Genomic DNA, 16931 nt, shown 5'->3' with positions numbered 1-16931 from the left:
ATTTAATATATAATAAAAATATATATTTATTATATTTCATATTGAACTTTTGTTATATTCTAACTATCTATTTATAACTATCATTCACAGCAGCGTAATGATTTTTATCTCGTTCGACTCTGTACAAGTGAAATCACAATTTTTGCACAACTGTAAAAGGAACTTCTGATGAAAATGTATCTCTTCTTTTAATTGTTTTAATGTAGAAAATTTATCGATATTCTCCAGTTCTACATTTCTTTTATAAAAGCATAAAATCCGCAGTCTAATTCTAACATGTTAATATTTATAAACATATTCGTTCGCCTTCGGTGTTGTTAAGTGTCACACTCTAAATAAAGTATTAAAACTATTTTTCTTATGTGATCAAAATTGCACCAAATTCACAACTTATTAGCGACTCTTTCATGTTTACATTACATTACTAATCATTTAGTTGATATTGAGATTTATTTATTATTTCTTTAATGACGAGGTTTAGTTATTATTTCATTGGGATCTCTGACTAAACGTCTCAACTAACTTTCAATTATTTGCAAATAATCCATTATAATTTCATGATACATTAAAATGTTATCAACACACTCACCTCTAATTAGCGATATGAAGAGCCGTAGAGATGAACATCGAGTTAGACTGCAATATGTCTTGCATGGCATTGAAGAGAATTACAAATTCTCATTTACGGAAGTTCGAAGTTTTCGAGCGGTAATTATTTGCCGGCAATATTTCAATTTTGTTTGAGTTTTAATCGCCGCTTTGAACAAACAGGTGTGTATCGACAGGCTCGGATAAATGGTCTCCTGCTGGTTTCGCTGAATGCACGGGCAATCGAGTCTGTATTGAGTCTGTGCACTGCTCGCTCATTCTACTTTACGCATAATAATTGCGTGTGCGAACAATGACTTTTCGGAATTGTTACAATTATTATAGAATTAAAACGCGAAAGTGCCGAAAGGGTTATTATTCGAGATGAATGAATACGAAATGTTAATTCTGTACACTCGGAAAATGTTTGACATATACTTGACAATTGAAATAAAAATCATTACAAGTCTGTGAAGTTTTAGAGAAATTTTATAAATAGAAGATTTTGTCCTTTTCTTCATGTATTTTACGTGATTGTCTTACAGAGTAAAAAAAAATAGTTGAGTGTTGCCGTGTCGACGACATCCGAGTGGTCCATCATATGTGGTCTTTTCTCAAAAGATGCAACTTTAACGTTTAGTACTTACAATACTTATCAAATTATACATCGTTGCGAATTTCGCTTACTCTGTGTCACGTGTCATGACATTTTATTTACAATCTTGCAATACCTAATTATAAGCAATCGTTACTTATATAACAGATATTTGGTGTCAATAGTAGTTCGCTCGGAGAACCGATCTCGTCTGACGACTGTTCGCCGATGCAACAGTTACGTGGCAACCCTTATCTTCCATTATTTCCTTAGGGGTTGTCCAGCACTGGCCAGTTTTATATTACAACGACTCGATTTGGACAAGTCGTCGCAACAATATAATATGTACACATATCATTGTCATAAATTAATAGTGAGACAATTCAGAAAGATGACAAATTACGGTAAATAGTATTATCTGGATAATGCGACACTGACTTATTTTTAAATCTAATTCAAATGTTTAATTTATTCATTCTTTGTATCTGAAGAAATATTGAAACATTCAAATATCTATATTTATGTAGATTTTCTTTTTATTACATTTGTTTATGTTTATATTTATATTTGTTTTATTTTATTTTTTCGACGCACATTTACAACAAAACTCAATGAAAATAATATTTCATTATTTCCGAAACCGAATTACTATTGGAAAAATTAAACTTTAACCCTTCACACTCGAAGGCATTTTAGCTCTAACTTCATAATAGAGTTTTAGACTTGCAGTATTTCCATTTTATATGACCCAAGCGCACTTTATAAACACATATGAAATGGAATATTGCGACTCGTGCAACTATTACAATTTTAACAGTTTCTAAATTAGAAACAAATCCGACGACGTTAAAATTAATTTGAAATGTTATGTAACAATTTTAAATGATGAGTCGAAGTCATCACCCCGAGCGCAGTGGGTTAAATTCCTTTCTCTTTAAACATCGTTATTTAGACATATCTCAGTATCGAATTAGAGCCGCGACGTAGCTGGTTAAATTTGAATATGTAATTGAAAAAGTATATAATATAACAAGTAAAACAATAAAACAAATAAAATAACAATATTGGCTATTAACAAATAGAATAAATATAATAAATAAAGCACAGTAATAAGTTAGTAAAATGTTACGCGTTAAAATTACATATGACAAGTGAAATAATATATCCTGACTAGATTGTGTAGAAAATCAAATAAAACATCTTTTTTCGTCTCCTAAGAACAGAATGCTCTCGGTGATCGAGTTTCAACGATCGATTATTCTTGTCGCGGTCCGCGAAAGGATCCTTGGAAGTCTGCGGTGCCGGGGGTCGAGGGTGAGAAGCCCGTCGTGGGGGTGGAATCGCGTCGGGAGGGCCGCGCGCCGGCAGTACTCAGGAGTTAAAATCACTCGTGGCGCTCGCGGGAAACATTCATTTGCAAGAGCAAACATTCGTCGCTATTTATCGAGTGTCAGAGGGAATACCTGCGGCCCATTTTCGTATCGAGCGCCGAAGGGACCGGCGGCGCGGAGCGGGATCGAGCGCGGCGCGGAACCGAAAGAGACGAAAAAACACGAATCGGGCGCAACAAAAACATAACTTTTCCGCGATGGCGGCGCGAAGGGTGCTCGAGGAACGAGTGGGTCCTTCTCTAGTATTCCATCGGTGTTATATAGCTCGTCAGATCGAATGTTTGTTTTCAGAAAAATAGACAGAAACGAGACGCGGAGAGTGCGCGGCTACCGCCGACGCTCCGCTCCGCTACGAACACGCTATTCGCCTGTAACACGCATTCACGAAGCCGAAACGTCGCCCCGTTGTATTTTTTTCCTTTTTTCCCAGCGACTTTTTTTTTGCTTCGCTTTTGTTTTACTCCTCGGGCTTTGTCCCGTCCTTTATTATCCCGGTCTGTAGACACTTTGTTGTTTTTCAACACTTCTCGCGCGCGACGCCAGCGCCGTTGTTTCACGGACGAACGCCGGCCGATGGTTCGACGCGAAGATCCTTCGATCCTCCGATCCTCCGCGGTATTATCATTGTCGTGGCATCTACTACATTGTGCTGCTGCGGCCGTCGCGGAACCGTTGCGAAATAGTGCGCGTAATTTCGCGGGAACCCGCTGCACGATCGTCAACTTGTTCGAGAATTAACACATTATATGTGGGAGAAGTATTAGTACCTTTTTAAAAATTTAATTGTTTTAAATGTTCGCTATATACTTGAATGAATTCCCCTTTACAATCTAAAAAAGTCTCGTGCGATATCAACATTTCATTCGAAGAAATGGGAGAAAATATTGGTGTCACAAGGAGGAACTTAACACCGAAGAATCCATTCGAAAATGATAAACAATATTCTAATAATTAATAAATTGAGCCTCGTACGTTTAGTTGGTATTTCAATTTCATTTATTCAATTATTTTAAACTGCAGCCAACGCGTCGATAACATTATCCTATGGCAATTATTAGAAAATGCATACCTTACTGTATAATTTGACCATAAAATTTATACATTTCATGACATAAATTTCATGACATTTCGTTTAAATTCAGTGAAAATAGACGTGGGTAAACGCGAAGAATTTATCAAGGAATGTAAAAACGATACCAAGAAATTAATACTGTAGACTCCACTCCAGTATGATAAGTTAGAGTCCAGTAATTAGCAAATTGATTCTCGTGTGAACATCCACATAATTCGCGCGAAATTGCGGTAATTCGAGTGACAAACGAATGTGGAAGACAGGTGTAGAACGGTAAAAAGAAAGCAACGATGTCGTGAGGAAAGAGATTAACACTTGGGATTTAAAAATGACGATGCTCGAATATCGTGAGAATAAGGCAGTGTTGACGAATTACAGGTGTTGACGAGCAAGCGCACAGTGGAAAAGTGATGCTCATTGTAAAGAGAAGTAGCGGCGGAAATAAAAAGAGAAACGAGTTACAATATCGCGGACCAGAGCCGAGCAAAGTTGCAGTGACGGTGAAAGAACTGAAGTAAGGTTTCTCCGAACAGGATACAGAAAAATATCAGAGACAATGCGACGGCCTAACACCGTCGACCTTAAACCAACAATAGTGTACTATTTCTCAAGACTCAAGTCAAAGGGAAATAAAACTATCATACTATTAATAATGTAACAATAATTAAGATGGCATACTGTTTCATCTCCTTCTGCGTATTATTGAATTTCGCCAAAATTAATTGACCACTTTGAGTATGAAAAAAATATTTGAAAATTAGTAAAATCTTATTGACACAGGTGGCTGTTTGTGACAATTGTGTTGCAACGCCTATATATTGGCACAGATCGTCGCAGCTGATCGTATCGCCAGCATTTCAACTGCGCGATCGCGACACAACCAAGATCCGACACGTACTGGTGAACGTTCGCAGAACAACTAAACTGTCCTCAGATCGTATTATTACTTGGGTGACGGGCCCATTTTCCAGGTAGATTCATGGGCGCAACCCCCACTCACTATTTCACATTGTATCGATCTTTTTTTCGCCTGTTTCTTACACCATCAACTCGACCCATTCACTCGTCCCATTCATTTTATCCTTTCCCTCGCTTTGATCTTCTTCGCGCTATTCATTTTTCTCCCGTCTGCTTGTTCCGACCATTATTTAATGCACTGTTGCGTACTGTTACACGTTCTCCAGCCTTCTCTTCCTTGTCTTTCTCATTCTCAGTCAACCTTCCACGCTTTTATCCCGTGCTGCAATTCCATATACGATTCTAAGATTCCTAAAAGCTCGCAGTCTTCGCCGGATTTGTCTATCGGCCTTGCTTAAATTCTTATCAAATCCTAATCACGCAGTACTGCTTCGAATTAGAACATCGCTCTACCACGTACGTTGCTAAAATAAACAATTCGAAATAACAGGTGCAGCGGAAGAAAACATATCCGATGTCAATAATACTCGAATCAACCTTACGAGACTCAGATAGTCGACGTTAATACTGTTCGGAAAACGTGCTTTATAAAAGCGGACATTTGAAATATTATTTCACGTAACACATTATTTTATTTTATTATTATTTCCGCGCCTGTGATCGTTTGTGAAGTAGCCTTATTTAAAATATTATTTTAAATGGCATGATATTTTGTTTCGTAATTATTTGAAATAATTATTTCAGATAATTGTGGAATTCTTCTCGAAAACGATACGGGAAACTAATAGTCAGCCCTGTATTTTTTTTATACCGAAATTATGGAACAATGATTTTCTTTTGCAATAATATTAGACGGCGGCAGACAAAAATCTCTTAACAATGAACTTTTTGTGGAAAGAATTTTTCTCAAAGCAAATGGCCGAAGACTACATAAAATAAAATCATTTTATTGTATATTATTGTACGAATTATATCTTTCCGATGAGAGTTTGTTAATAGTAGTTGGGCTTTTACCATAATTTGAAAGCCAGTTTGCAGTTCTATTTAATTTTAAATCTCATTTAAAACGGATTCACGTCGTTGAGTAATGCAATACATACGTATATTGTATTTTATTTTATGCTTTTTCTGAACGTTATTGGGACCTCTGTAAAAATTTTTAATTAAGAAACAAATGTTATTATTGTAAATAAATGTTACTCGTGTTATTCAATCGTGGGAATAAAACATCAAACACCGAATCATTATGTAGAAGTACGTTCGATGCAATAAAGCCGATATTAATGAAACAAACATTGCACGTGACGCATTTTTCTGTATTTTGTATAAAAATGCTCGTAGACTTTGTGTGCAAATGATACGACTGTGTTTGTATAAATTATCCAAATACATTTGAACAAACATCAGAGAGATAACACATGCATACAGCACAATTCTGCGTATTTTTTTTTATAAGTGTCAAATACAATCAGCATACAATAGTGTGCAGTAATTATTATGCTATTCAGAGTTGAAACAGGTGTGTTTGTACTCGACAACCGTATAATAATAATAATTTTATTTATCGACGGGATAAATAAGAGATAATAATAATGTAGCAGTTACACGAGGACGAATGAAATGCAAAACCTTATTATTAACGGACTGTGGATCTTTATGCAAAATAAAAATTTTCTTTGTAAATTGCAATAAATAAGAACAAGACAAAAATTTCGTTTTTCGTTAATACTAGAACTACCACATTATTCTGACTGATATGTAGTTTTTCTACGATACCTAACACTATGAAAACGTTTTTCTTAGAAATATTTATATGAACCTCTTCATTGTAGTATATATTATAACAAAAGTCATAGGAAGTTTAAACAAAACCTGTCTTGACATTGTTATAAAACAGTATACAATAGTCACGTATAGGGCTCGGTAATTCTAGTCTTAATAGTTTTCACGAGTTATTAATAATATACAGTGTGTCTCCGGGCCAAATCGCCAAACTTAAGTATAAATTTAGTACTCTAAAACAAAAAGAAATTTTGCTCGGGATGTATACTCTTGCTTTCTTCAAGAGACATTCACTACTATAATTGTAGAACTTAGCAATGTATGCCGTCGATATAATTCAGATTTGTTAAGTAAATTCCAAGAAAAATTGTTGTATTTATTATAAGAATAATTATGAAAATAATTGTAATTATTTCATATGTCACAGATAAAAGATAAAACGGATACCTTGTTACACGTTTGCATTATTCTCAATTTTAGTGTTTGTCGATAGTTCCTAGAACGAATGGTAGATGATTTGTTCGCAGTGCAAACGGCAACACGGCGATCGTTCATGTTGGAAGCACGGATATTTCAAGTATCCGTTTCTGACTCTCGATAACTTTAGAAACAGATATCTCTTGAAGGAAGCATTCCTTCCAATGGGAAAATCTGTTTGTTTTAAAGTCCTAAATTTATACCTAAAGTTTGGCGATTTAACCCGGGAACACCCAGTATAGATAATCTCAAGTTCTTTTAATCTTTCTTTTGTTCCAAATTAGACCAATCCATCTCTATCACGGTGGCATAAAATCCGCGAGTGTAATCGTTAGTATTACATGCAAAAATCCTTTTTATAATATTCATTTAGTTGCGAGGGTGAGCGGACTTACGATAGCCGATCGGCCGGCGAAATCTAAACTCGAGCACGTCGTCGGTCCCGCTTCGCCGGTAGCCGGCATTCTTTTATCTCGCGATACAACACGCCCGAGTCGGTGCGCGTCGATCTCCAATTTGATTCCCCCTCCCCCGTCTTCTCGAGCAGATCGTCCTTGTAACCGAGTACCAGGGCTTATCAAAATCGTTACGCGAAACGAACATACAAGAGCGACGGCCAGGGGGCTCTAACTTTCAATCCGGCGAGGTTAAACGAGATCGCGGAGTCGATACAGTGGCCGGCGATCTTGGCGGCGTCGCGGCCGATGATAAATCAACGATCCATCGCGGCTCGTGGATCGCCGCGAATCTGCAGCTCGCGGGATTTCGGATTTTACGCGCGTAAGTGTCTGCTGATACGGAGCCGCGCGCTCGCGCGCGCGTTCCCTTATCAGCCAGAAGTCACACGATAAACCCGACGACGTTTATTCTCCAAATAATCGCGAATCTTCGCGACGTGGTTATTCAATAGGCAGAGCTAATCTGACGGGCCACACGCCGAGGAAACCAGATTCGATCGAGAAATCTGCTTGGTCGATCGCCGAAAATTTGCAAGAACGGTGCTAGGCGAATTCCACGTTCGGACGATCGCCGATTTATGCTAAATATTTGTTCAGAAGAATTTAATTCGAGCGGTCTTTCAATAGCCTTCGAGTGAAAGGATTATTAAAAATTTCCTGCGTCAACGAAACGAATATTCGCTTCTCTTTTTAATGTCTCGAGCTCTTCCAATCTTTCTGTCGCTTCATATCTGCTCTCGATTCTCTACTTCTGGAATTGTATTTTATTTAGTCGAGATTTTTTGTAAAAATTATCAAGTCGTACAGCCCGTATCGTTCATATTTGAATATAAGGTAATTTACGTAACTTTAAACTACCCAATATCAATCTCTAGATATGCATCAGTGTATTTATATTTTTTAACGAAAATGAACGTACTCTGGCGTATGGAGTTAGATTGGAAAATTATCATTGCATTTATCAAAAGTCTTTCGATGTTTGTACTGCATCGAAGAGTATAATGTGCGATAATTTTCCTTGAAATAATAATTTCTAAAGAACTTGTTAAACTCTATTGACCTAAACAATTTTATAGATTATGGATGTGCGAATATTATGGTTTTCGAACAATTTTATAAGAAATTCTCCATGGTTGATCTTCGATTTCGAAAGAACTAAAGTGATACAAGAGAAGCAGAGTGATATAATTTCACCGCATTGTAAACAAAAGCGGAGTTAACATTGAAATGCAATAACAAAGTTGCACGAAGCTATAAAATGTTGACATTTTTAAATTCAATGCATTTGCAAACAGTCGCTACTATAATGCTAACAGTTTCGCATGCAAATCGGAGAGATGCCTTTCGTGGTAGGCGACGTTGATAAGCCGACGGATCCACCGGCAACCATAAGTCACAAAACACCTGGTTATATGGTAGATACAGATTAGGCGGTACAATGTATTTTTGAATCCCGGTGTGAGCCTCGTTTATTTGCGATCATCTATAAATAGACGGCGGTTATTTATGCGTATATGTCTAACTACGATTTGTAGGATTTAGGAGAATAATTGCGTCGACAAATGTTTGCGATTACTCTACCTTGTTTTCATCGTGGGGGCAATTCTGGATTCAAACAGTCGAGAAGACAATGATGCGTACTGTACAACGAGGTGTTAACACGAAGCAATTTTCAGTTTCCGACGCTGTAATGCAGGAGATTGATGTCTTTGATGAGCATGCGATGCCTGTGACGAGCACTTGTTGTCTATGCATAGTGCAGTTGCTTATTAGAGCACCTAGATCAGCGTCTATAATAATCTCCAGAAGTCGAGTCAACCTACACATCGCTTCGATAAAAACCGTCAAGCAAGAGAACTGTCTTAGAATCAACTTTTTAAAAGACTGGACACGATCCGATTATTCTATCCTGAATGAAATTGTTTCTTCCGTGCAGTTTTATTAGAAATTAGCTAAGTTGTGCCCGTGATGCGGTTGGATTGCATACCGACCGTATGAAATCTCGAAAATTGAAGACACCAAGATGAAAATCATGATTGTAAGAAAATAACAAACACCTAACCTTCGTCTACCATAAAAGTAGCTCTTCTTTGGATACGTTTCTGCGAAACATGCGCCGAAATATTAGCTAAACGGATTTTAGGTTGGGGGTAGGACGCTAAACAGAGCAACAATCGCTTTCTTTCACGAAAAATGAAGAGAAAGAGATCAAAATTATGGTTCCAGCGCAGACTCCTAGCTTTCTTTTATCGTTAAGAAAGTTATTCTTTGAATGGAATTCTGCAAAACGAAGATCGAAAAATGAGCTAAACAGAGTCTTTATTGGACAGGGTGTTAAAAAGGGCAAAGAACGCGTTCTTTCACGAAGAATCAAGTGAAAGAGATAAGAAACAGGGTTCCAGCAGAAAGACAGTCTTCCAGTCCTGACCTATCCCGAACGAAGTAGCTTTTATGGTGCAATTTATAAATAAGTGGGCTAGAATCATAGACGGCGTAAGTCACATTTTCCTCATTGAGAGAAGCGAGGAATGTTACCGTTTATTAATATGCGTGTTGCTTGCTGACCAAATTTATTGTTCAGATGTTTTACAGTTAATTTAATTTGCGGCAATTTTATCATTTATTTCACTCGTATTTTGAACATTCTGGCAAGCACAAATTACATTTTAAGATAGGGCCATAATTACGGAGACTGTCCAGAATAACATTTTCATTTCTTTTAACGATAATCACAATAATACGGCAAAGAATTATAAGCGATAACAGATTAATATAATATTTGATGTTATATTAATAGAACAAAATCAGTCATGTAATCTACTTGTTTACTACAAGTTCTAAAATAACTATTAAATAGTATCTGTTAATGTAGATACTAGTTGCGTGTTTGCCGGTAATTTACGCTCACCGATATCGAATGTATGTAAATGGTGATAAGTTTAAACAGTCAATTATCGGACCACTAAAACAGTTTTTTCATATTATAAAAATCATTCGATTTTGTAATGAAATTAGGAATGGTTATCGAATAAATAGACTAATGTATTATTGGTACACGATTCGGAACTCTCGGCATAAATGATAGAAGTACGGTCCGTACACTATGTTTAATATAATTTATATACTTTGACAGTTTCATTTAAGTTGGATAGGTTATCGGAAAGTTAATTTAGTATAAATATATTTAAAAATGAGAGAAAAACAAAATAGAAATATTTGGTGCTTCTCCGTATTTCAGTGACGACTACTGATACAAGTATCTTCTCGAATCATCGGCAATTGGCAAATTTACATTATTTTTATTTTACGTTAAATTCATATCAAATTGAAGCGTTCGATGTCGAAGAAGAAAACTACCACTTCGTTGACTAATAAGAGAATCAAGCAATGCAAAATGCAAGAAACAGTTCACTTTCATGTAAATTCTAGCTGAAAGTATAGGGTTGTTGCAAAAATAATTTCGCCTTTCCAAATAGATGCCTTCCAAAAAGACTAATATTATTTTTGTAATAACCTAATATATGGATGAACGGAAAGTTATTAACATTGGAACTGAATTTATTTAAACTTCGTCTCGTTTGTATTATAATGTAAGCTTGAATGGAGAAATTCATATAAAGATTTCTGAAAAAACATCGTTACGATATCGAGAATTGTAAAAGAAAACAATTGATAATTGGTAAAAACAATTGGTAATTCTAATGTTACTGTGTCGATAACTGGCAAGTTGAAATTTTCGAGAATCTGACTTACACGCCACTATGATTCTAAGCTACTGAAACGTCGAAAAATCGGTGAAGCAGTTCTGAAAGCTCGCGAAGCGTCGAAACGCGTGGTGTTTGGTAAAAACGCTAGCAGCAGAAGTAATAGAGTTCTGAATAGACGAAAGTACCTCGGGAATAAGCAAAGTTCCACAGACCGATCATCCGTGGTTCCGTTGTTACTCTCGGTGCAGCCGGCAGTAGTCCGCCGTGGCTAAACGAAAACCAATCGTTTCGCTGGTCCCGATTGACTCCGCGCTGTCCGATAACGATCCGGGATCACCAGCCGGCGCCGATATCATCCTCGTCATGTCAACCGGCGAAAATGATCCTGTTTCGATGACGACGTCGAAGAGGAATATCGCGATAAAACCCCTGCAGAGCCCTCGCTTGCCAGAGATAACGTTCGCTCTTGGCTGCTGCTGCTGTTGCTGCTGTTGCTGCTGCTGCTCGATAGTCCTTTCTGTCCTTCTCTCCTAGCTGCTTTTTTTGTCCTACCTTGTTCTTCTCGCTATTTTTCCCCTCTTTTTCTCTCTTCTCGTTCGTTTGAAACTAGATTACAATTCGACGCTTCGTAGAATGGATTCAAGTGAATCACTGGGCCCCGGTCCGCCGCGTTTTATCCCGTTTCCGCGACGATTCGTCTTCTCTCGTCGTCTCGTTCCCGGCGACCTCCTCGTCGGACGATACGTCGACGTTCCGTCATTACGACAGCCGAATGACCGTCGACGCGTGTTCGACCGACGCGGGCTTTCTAAAACACAGGAGGGATATCGTCGGGAGTATGCGACAGGCGAACGTAACTGCTGCTGCGAGGTCTCAAAGACCTTGAACCCAGGCAACAATCCTTCGCACTCGATTATGCTCCAGCTGCTGTCACATGCGGACGTACATGCAACTCGACTCTTAGCGATTCTTACAGATGAGTATCCTTCATAGATCGTTTACCACTTCGGAAACACGAAATTGGAGTGGTTAAAGCACAGAAGGACAGAAGGGAGTCCTACGATTTAGGCTACGATGCCGGATTAAAGACGCTTTTAGTGCCCCCCTGTCTGTGATAACACATTTCATTGATGGCTCAGCACTTGGAGGCTCCTAGGACCTTCTATTTTTCGAATATTAATGTCACTCAAGAATAATTCAAGTAATCATTCAGCGCACGACTGATACTGTAACTCGTGCATTTTGGAGCACAAGTCTTTGGGAGTTGTTGATGAACGTACACTTACAGACTTCTCAAAATCGAAACTCATCGCGACCAAAAAATTGATATCGAATTCCAGTTGCACTTTCAATTCAGTCAACGATAAAACAGCGAACGTTTAACAGCGCGTCTAAGCTGAAACTTTTCTGCGGCAGAATGCTGCAGCAATGATTCGTACTCGATTACCTACGATGGTCGTGTAAATCCACCACCTTAGAGAACCAAACTTCATCGATTTGGGGCCCGATGAATCGATTAAAAAATGTCCCTTGCATCCGAGAGCATTCGATATCACGTCTCACAGGAACCTCTCTTTTCTGCCATGTTCGAATCACTGGACAAGTCACGATCGTCTCCAGAGTCCTCGTAGCTGTAATCCCGAGGACCACTGTAGCGGTTGTGAATGGTAGCACGATAGTTCAGATCGCCGGTAGCAAAAAGGATCACGGCGACGTCGCGGCACGGCGGTTTCGATCTCGGAAGACGGATCGAGGGATCTCTCGCCGGTTCAGCGGCGAGACACGGTCGGTAGGATCGAGGATCGAGGATCTACGATCGCGGTGGCGTCGACGGCGGCTCACGATTCCGCTTTGGGCCGTTCTCTCTCGGTCAGGAGCGGCACGATCGTCCGCGCACCGCGAGTAGTATTCTCCGTCAGCGAAAACGTTCACCTTGACCAGGCTCGATCGGCGATTTACACGCGAGCCTGTAGCGGTCGGCTGGGCGGATCGGCGAGCACGGACCGGTGAGCGGGCGAGCGTTAACACGATCGGAACGATCAGCAGCCGAAGGACTCTGTCGCGATGCGATGGCCTGCCGCGCGCGCGACAACGACACTAAGCAAACGATACGAAGCAACGCGACCGCGAGAAAAGAGAGTCTCTTCTCTCGGCCGGCTCGCACCGACTCTCGCCACCATCGAAAACCTACTTGCTCCCGAGAGAGCAGAGCGGCGTGTTTCGTCACTCTGCACTGGCGAGACGATAATTTCAGAGGCGATTAGATGACCCAACGCCGACGATAGCTAACGAGACCGTATTTTGCGAATCAGCATGACTCTCTCTCTCTCTCTCTCCCTTCGGTTCTGTATTGCTCTTTCTTTACCACGTTCCTCTCTTTCCGTCTTTATCAACCTTCTCCCACCTTCTCTCTTTCTCTCACACTCTCTCTTTTTCTCTCTCCCCCCCCATCTCTCTCTCTCTCTCTTTCTCTCTGCTTCTGTTTCTCTCGCCCCTTCTACCTAGTCCTGTCTCTTTCTTTCACTCTTTCTCTCCCGCTCTCCGTCTCGCCGCGTCGTGGTCCGACTTTTTCCTCTCTCGCGCGTTTTGCAAATCGCCGGTGCGGACGATCGCCACGGACAACGGATACCAAGATCTCTGGACCCCGCCAGTCTCTTTCATCCTCCACAAGCGCTACCACCGGTTTTTTCATGCACCGCGCTATCCTACGAGCGGCCGGCGTCGGGTTAAACTGCGCCAAGGACACCGGAGGGATTCGAGGGAACCGCTAATCCTCTCTTTCTTCCTACGAGAGCTGATTTTTCCTGCGAGTTTCGCGGATCCCAGGCATTCCTGGGCCCTCTCGTCCCTCTCGTACCGTGCCTGGGACCACTCTGTCCGCGCGGGCTCTCGCTGGACTTCCTTCGCTCGAATTATGCCATGCCAAGGACGCTCCGGCGAATCGCCGACCAAACTAGTTCAGTATTTCTGACGGATTTTTGTACGACGAGTTTCGTTATTTTTTTGGTGGTTTCAGTTATTTTCGTATGCCGGATTTTCGCCTACCATGCCTCAATTGGAGACGATATTAAATTATACGACGTCGATGACGCAGGACCCATGTGGCATATTGGAATTTCAGTTGTAAACATTACTTGTTTTGTGTTCTTTATTTTCTATTTATGCTGATCGTTGATTTTTATTGTAATGGATTATCTCGGGAAGCGAGGTTTAAATCGAATCGAGTCAAGGCCACAGGAAAGGCCACCTCTGTGTTGCTCTCGGCAGACTTTTCTTCGTCCACGTGTCTGGCAAATCGCTGGATCAGGTGTTCGCGACGGGCAATGGATACCGAGATTCTGGGGGTTATCAAATTCCTAGTTCTATCCTCCTTTGATACATCGGGTATACTTTCAGCAATCAGGTTCAAACGAAACAGTATTTCAATTAGTTAGTCAATTAGTTACTTGGTTACTTAGTTACTTATTTAGCTAGTTAATTAGTTAGTTAGTTAGTCATTTATTTATTTATTTATTAATTCATTCATTCATTAATATATTTATTTATTTGTATAGTTAGTTACTTAGTCAATTAGTAAAGTAGTTAGTTGATTGGTTAGTTAGACAGTTGGTTACAAAATTAGTTAGTTGATTTTTTATCAAGAATAGACAGTATTCAAGACAATAATGCTTTGAAACAAATTTTTGTTTCTAGACCTGCTAACACTTTCATCCCCTGTTCAAATAGCCAGCTGTCTCAACACAGTCTCCTTCAATGGCCAATCAAGTTCGCATTAGCATCCTCTAGGAAAACTGACTATTTCAAACAGATTTTTCCTCTCTCGCGTGTTCTGCTAATTATTTGAGAGGTCATTCTAGATCCTGTAACGCTTCCACGTCTATTCAATGCTTCTACCTGTCTACGAGTTTACTGTCGTCGTATCAAAAAAAATCGCTTCCTACCTATTCACTACATTTCTTTCGCTATCACTCTACAATCCGAGGTGATTCTAGACTCTCTAACTCTTTTATCCCGTATTCACCGATTCTAATTATTTACCAACCTAATTCCAACGAACATCGTCTAGCAGCCAAAGCCAAACCCAGGCCTTCCAACTCTTGTATCCTCGCTTCACCGTCCCTACTTGTTCATTGGTTACATTTCGGCATCAACGTTATCACTCTAAGAAACATACCTGACGCCTAAGAGGCATCGGTGATCTTTTAAAGTAGATCTAGCCGAACAGTGATCAGACTCAGTGTCCGCAAGGTTTCCAGGACGGCATACAGCACCGTGCGTGGTGCGCGCACACGAGTTTAGAAGCGAGCGGGCACGTGTCTAGCTAGCGGCGTGTTTTAATCGGTGTCAGAAGAGCACTTCTGCTAGTAGATACCGGCTCGGCTGTCTGTCTGGCAGCTCGGTGGAGCCGGTGTGTGTTCACGCGTGTGTATACATTCTGTGTGGGAGGAGGGCGGCTTGGATAGACAAACGTAGACGGCGAGCAAGTGTGTAAGCAAGAGAGACGGAAAGAGAGCGAGAGAGAGAGAGAGAGAGAGAGAGGAGCGAGGGCGGGAAAATTTGAAAGCGCGCATACGGAGCGCGTGCTCCCGATGACGTCGCCGTTTTGGCAAAACGTGGACGACGCACAGGTGGCTGCGTGCGTGATTTCGAGATGATGACGGACGGGGGTGGGAGAGAGACAGACGTGTCCGGTTGGCGGGTAAGTTGCGGATCGTGTTTTTCGCGCGCTTATCTTGCTAATCGGGGGTTCACCGGAATCTCCTAACCCTGACGCGTCTAACGTGCCTCAGCGACGATTCGATACTATAGCCTGCAACGATGGTTCGCAACGTTTTGGTTTTGTTGACGTCGGAGAGTACTCACCGGAGTTGTAATATTCCTTAAAGTAGCGTGTCGCCGCACGCTGGACGATCGAGTAGTACAAGTTCACGTACGACGTCGACTGGTTCTGTGCGGAGAGCGCCATTTACACTGATTTTTGGTCGCGCGTGTATCACAGTGTATATTATTACTCCTCCTTCCTCTTCTTCCTCCTCCGCCAACGACTGCTCCTCGCGTGTTTCTTCCTCTTCCTCCGGCTCCTCTTCCTCTTCCTCTTCTTTCTCCCCGGTGTTTCGAAGATCAAAACGCCGGCATACGTGTGCACGGGTACACGCGCGGCGCGGTACACACGCACCGCGGCTAGGTGTCTCGTATCGGGAGTGTACGCGTAGATCGGACGCGCGGCGCGTTCTCGCTCGTGCGACGATCACGAGCGGCCGCGGCGACCAGCGACGAACGCGCGAAACGTGTTCCCGGTCCACGGCTGCTGCGTTCTTTCTCTCCTCCTCTCCCTCTCTCTCTCTCTCTCTCTTTCTCTGTTTCTCTTCCACAGTCTTTCCTCTCCACTGTTTCCTCCGTTTCCTCTCGGTGTCTGCGCCGGTATCCTTTCGACGATTCTTTGTTTCTGCCTCGTCGTTGCAACCCTCTCCCGTTCCTCCCAAGTTTTCGATAGATCGGCAAACCGCGACAAACTTTTGGCGAAACGAAACCTCTTCTCGTGCTGTCGCCGGTGGTCCTCTCCCTGTGTGTCCGCGTGTACAGCCCGTGTCCGTGTGTGCTCGGTGCCGGTGCGCGTGTGTACGTGTATTGTGTGGGGGTCCGTGTCGTTTTGTCTTTTCTTCCCGGTTGTCTTCGCGGCGAAACAAGAAAAACTCTCGGCTCGCGAGAAAAAACGGCTTTTTCCCGGTCGGTGTACGTGCTCTGTTCCCGTGTTACGGCCTTCTCGCAGCGAGACGGTCTCGCGTGCCGGCAAGAGGCCCGCGACTTTAATCCTCGGCACACTCGCTTTCGGGTTACCCGCGCCGGTAGACACAAACTCGGTAGACTCGGCCTGAGCCCCCCCGAGTAACTTCGCCAAGACCGAGACACTGGCGAGCTGCAGCGTTGCCACACTTCCGTCGC

General features: G+C 41.4%; 1 protein-coding gene across 1 annotated transcript in view; it reads right to left on the bottom strand.

Moving 5' to 3' along the window:
- The window catches only part of LOC144471080 (uncharacterized), an 80028-nt gene extending 64056 nt beyond the window's left edge, over window positions 1–15972 (bottom strand). Inside the window, exon 1 of the mRNA XM_078182796.1 lies at window positions 15852–15972. Within this exon, the coding sequence (XP_078038922.1) occupies window positions 15852–15954 (103 nt within the window). The 5' untranslated portion in view covers window positions 15955–15972. The remainder of the gene's footprint in view (window positions 1–15851) is intronic.
- Between the last annotated feature and the right edge of the window lie 959 nt (window positions 15973–16931).

The sequence above is a fragment of the Augochlora pura genome, chromosome 6 (genome assembly GCF_028453695.1).
Source record: "Augochlora pura isolate Apur16 chromosome 6, APUR_v2.2.1, whole genome shotgun sequence".
Taxonomy (NCBI): domain Eukaryota; kingdom Metazoa; phylum Arthropoda; class Insecta; order Hymenoptera; family Halictidae; genus Augochlora; species Augochlora pura.
Note: the sequence above shows the minus strand (reverse complement) of the source record. Positions and strands in the feature narration are given on the sequence as shown.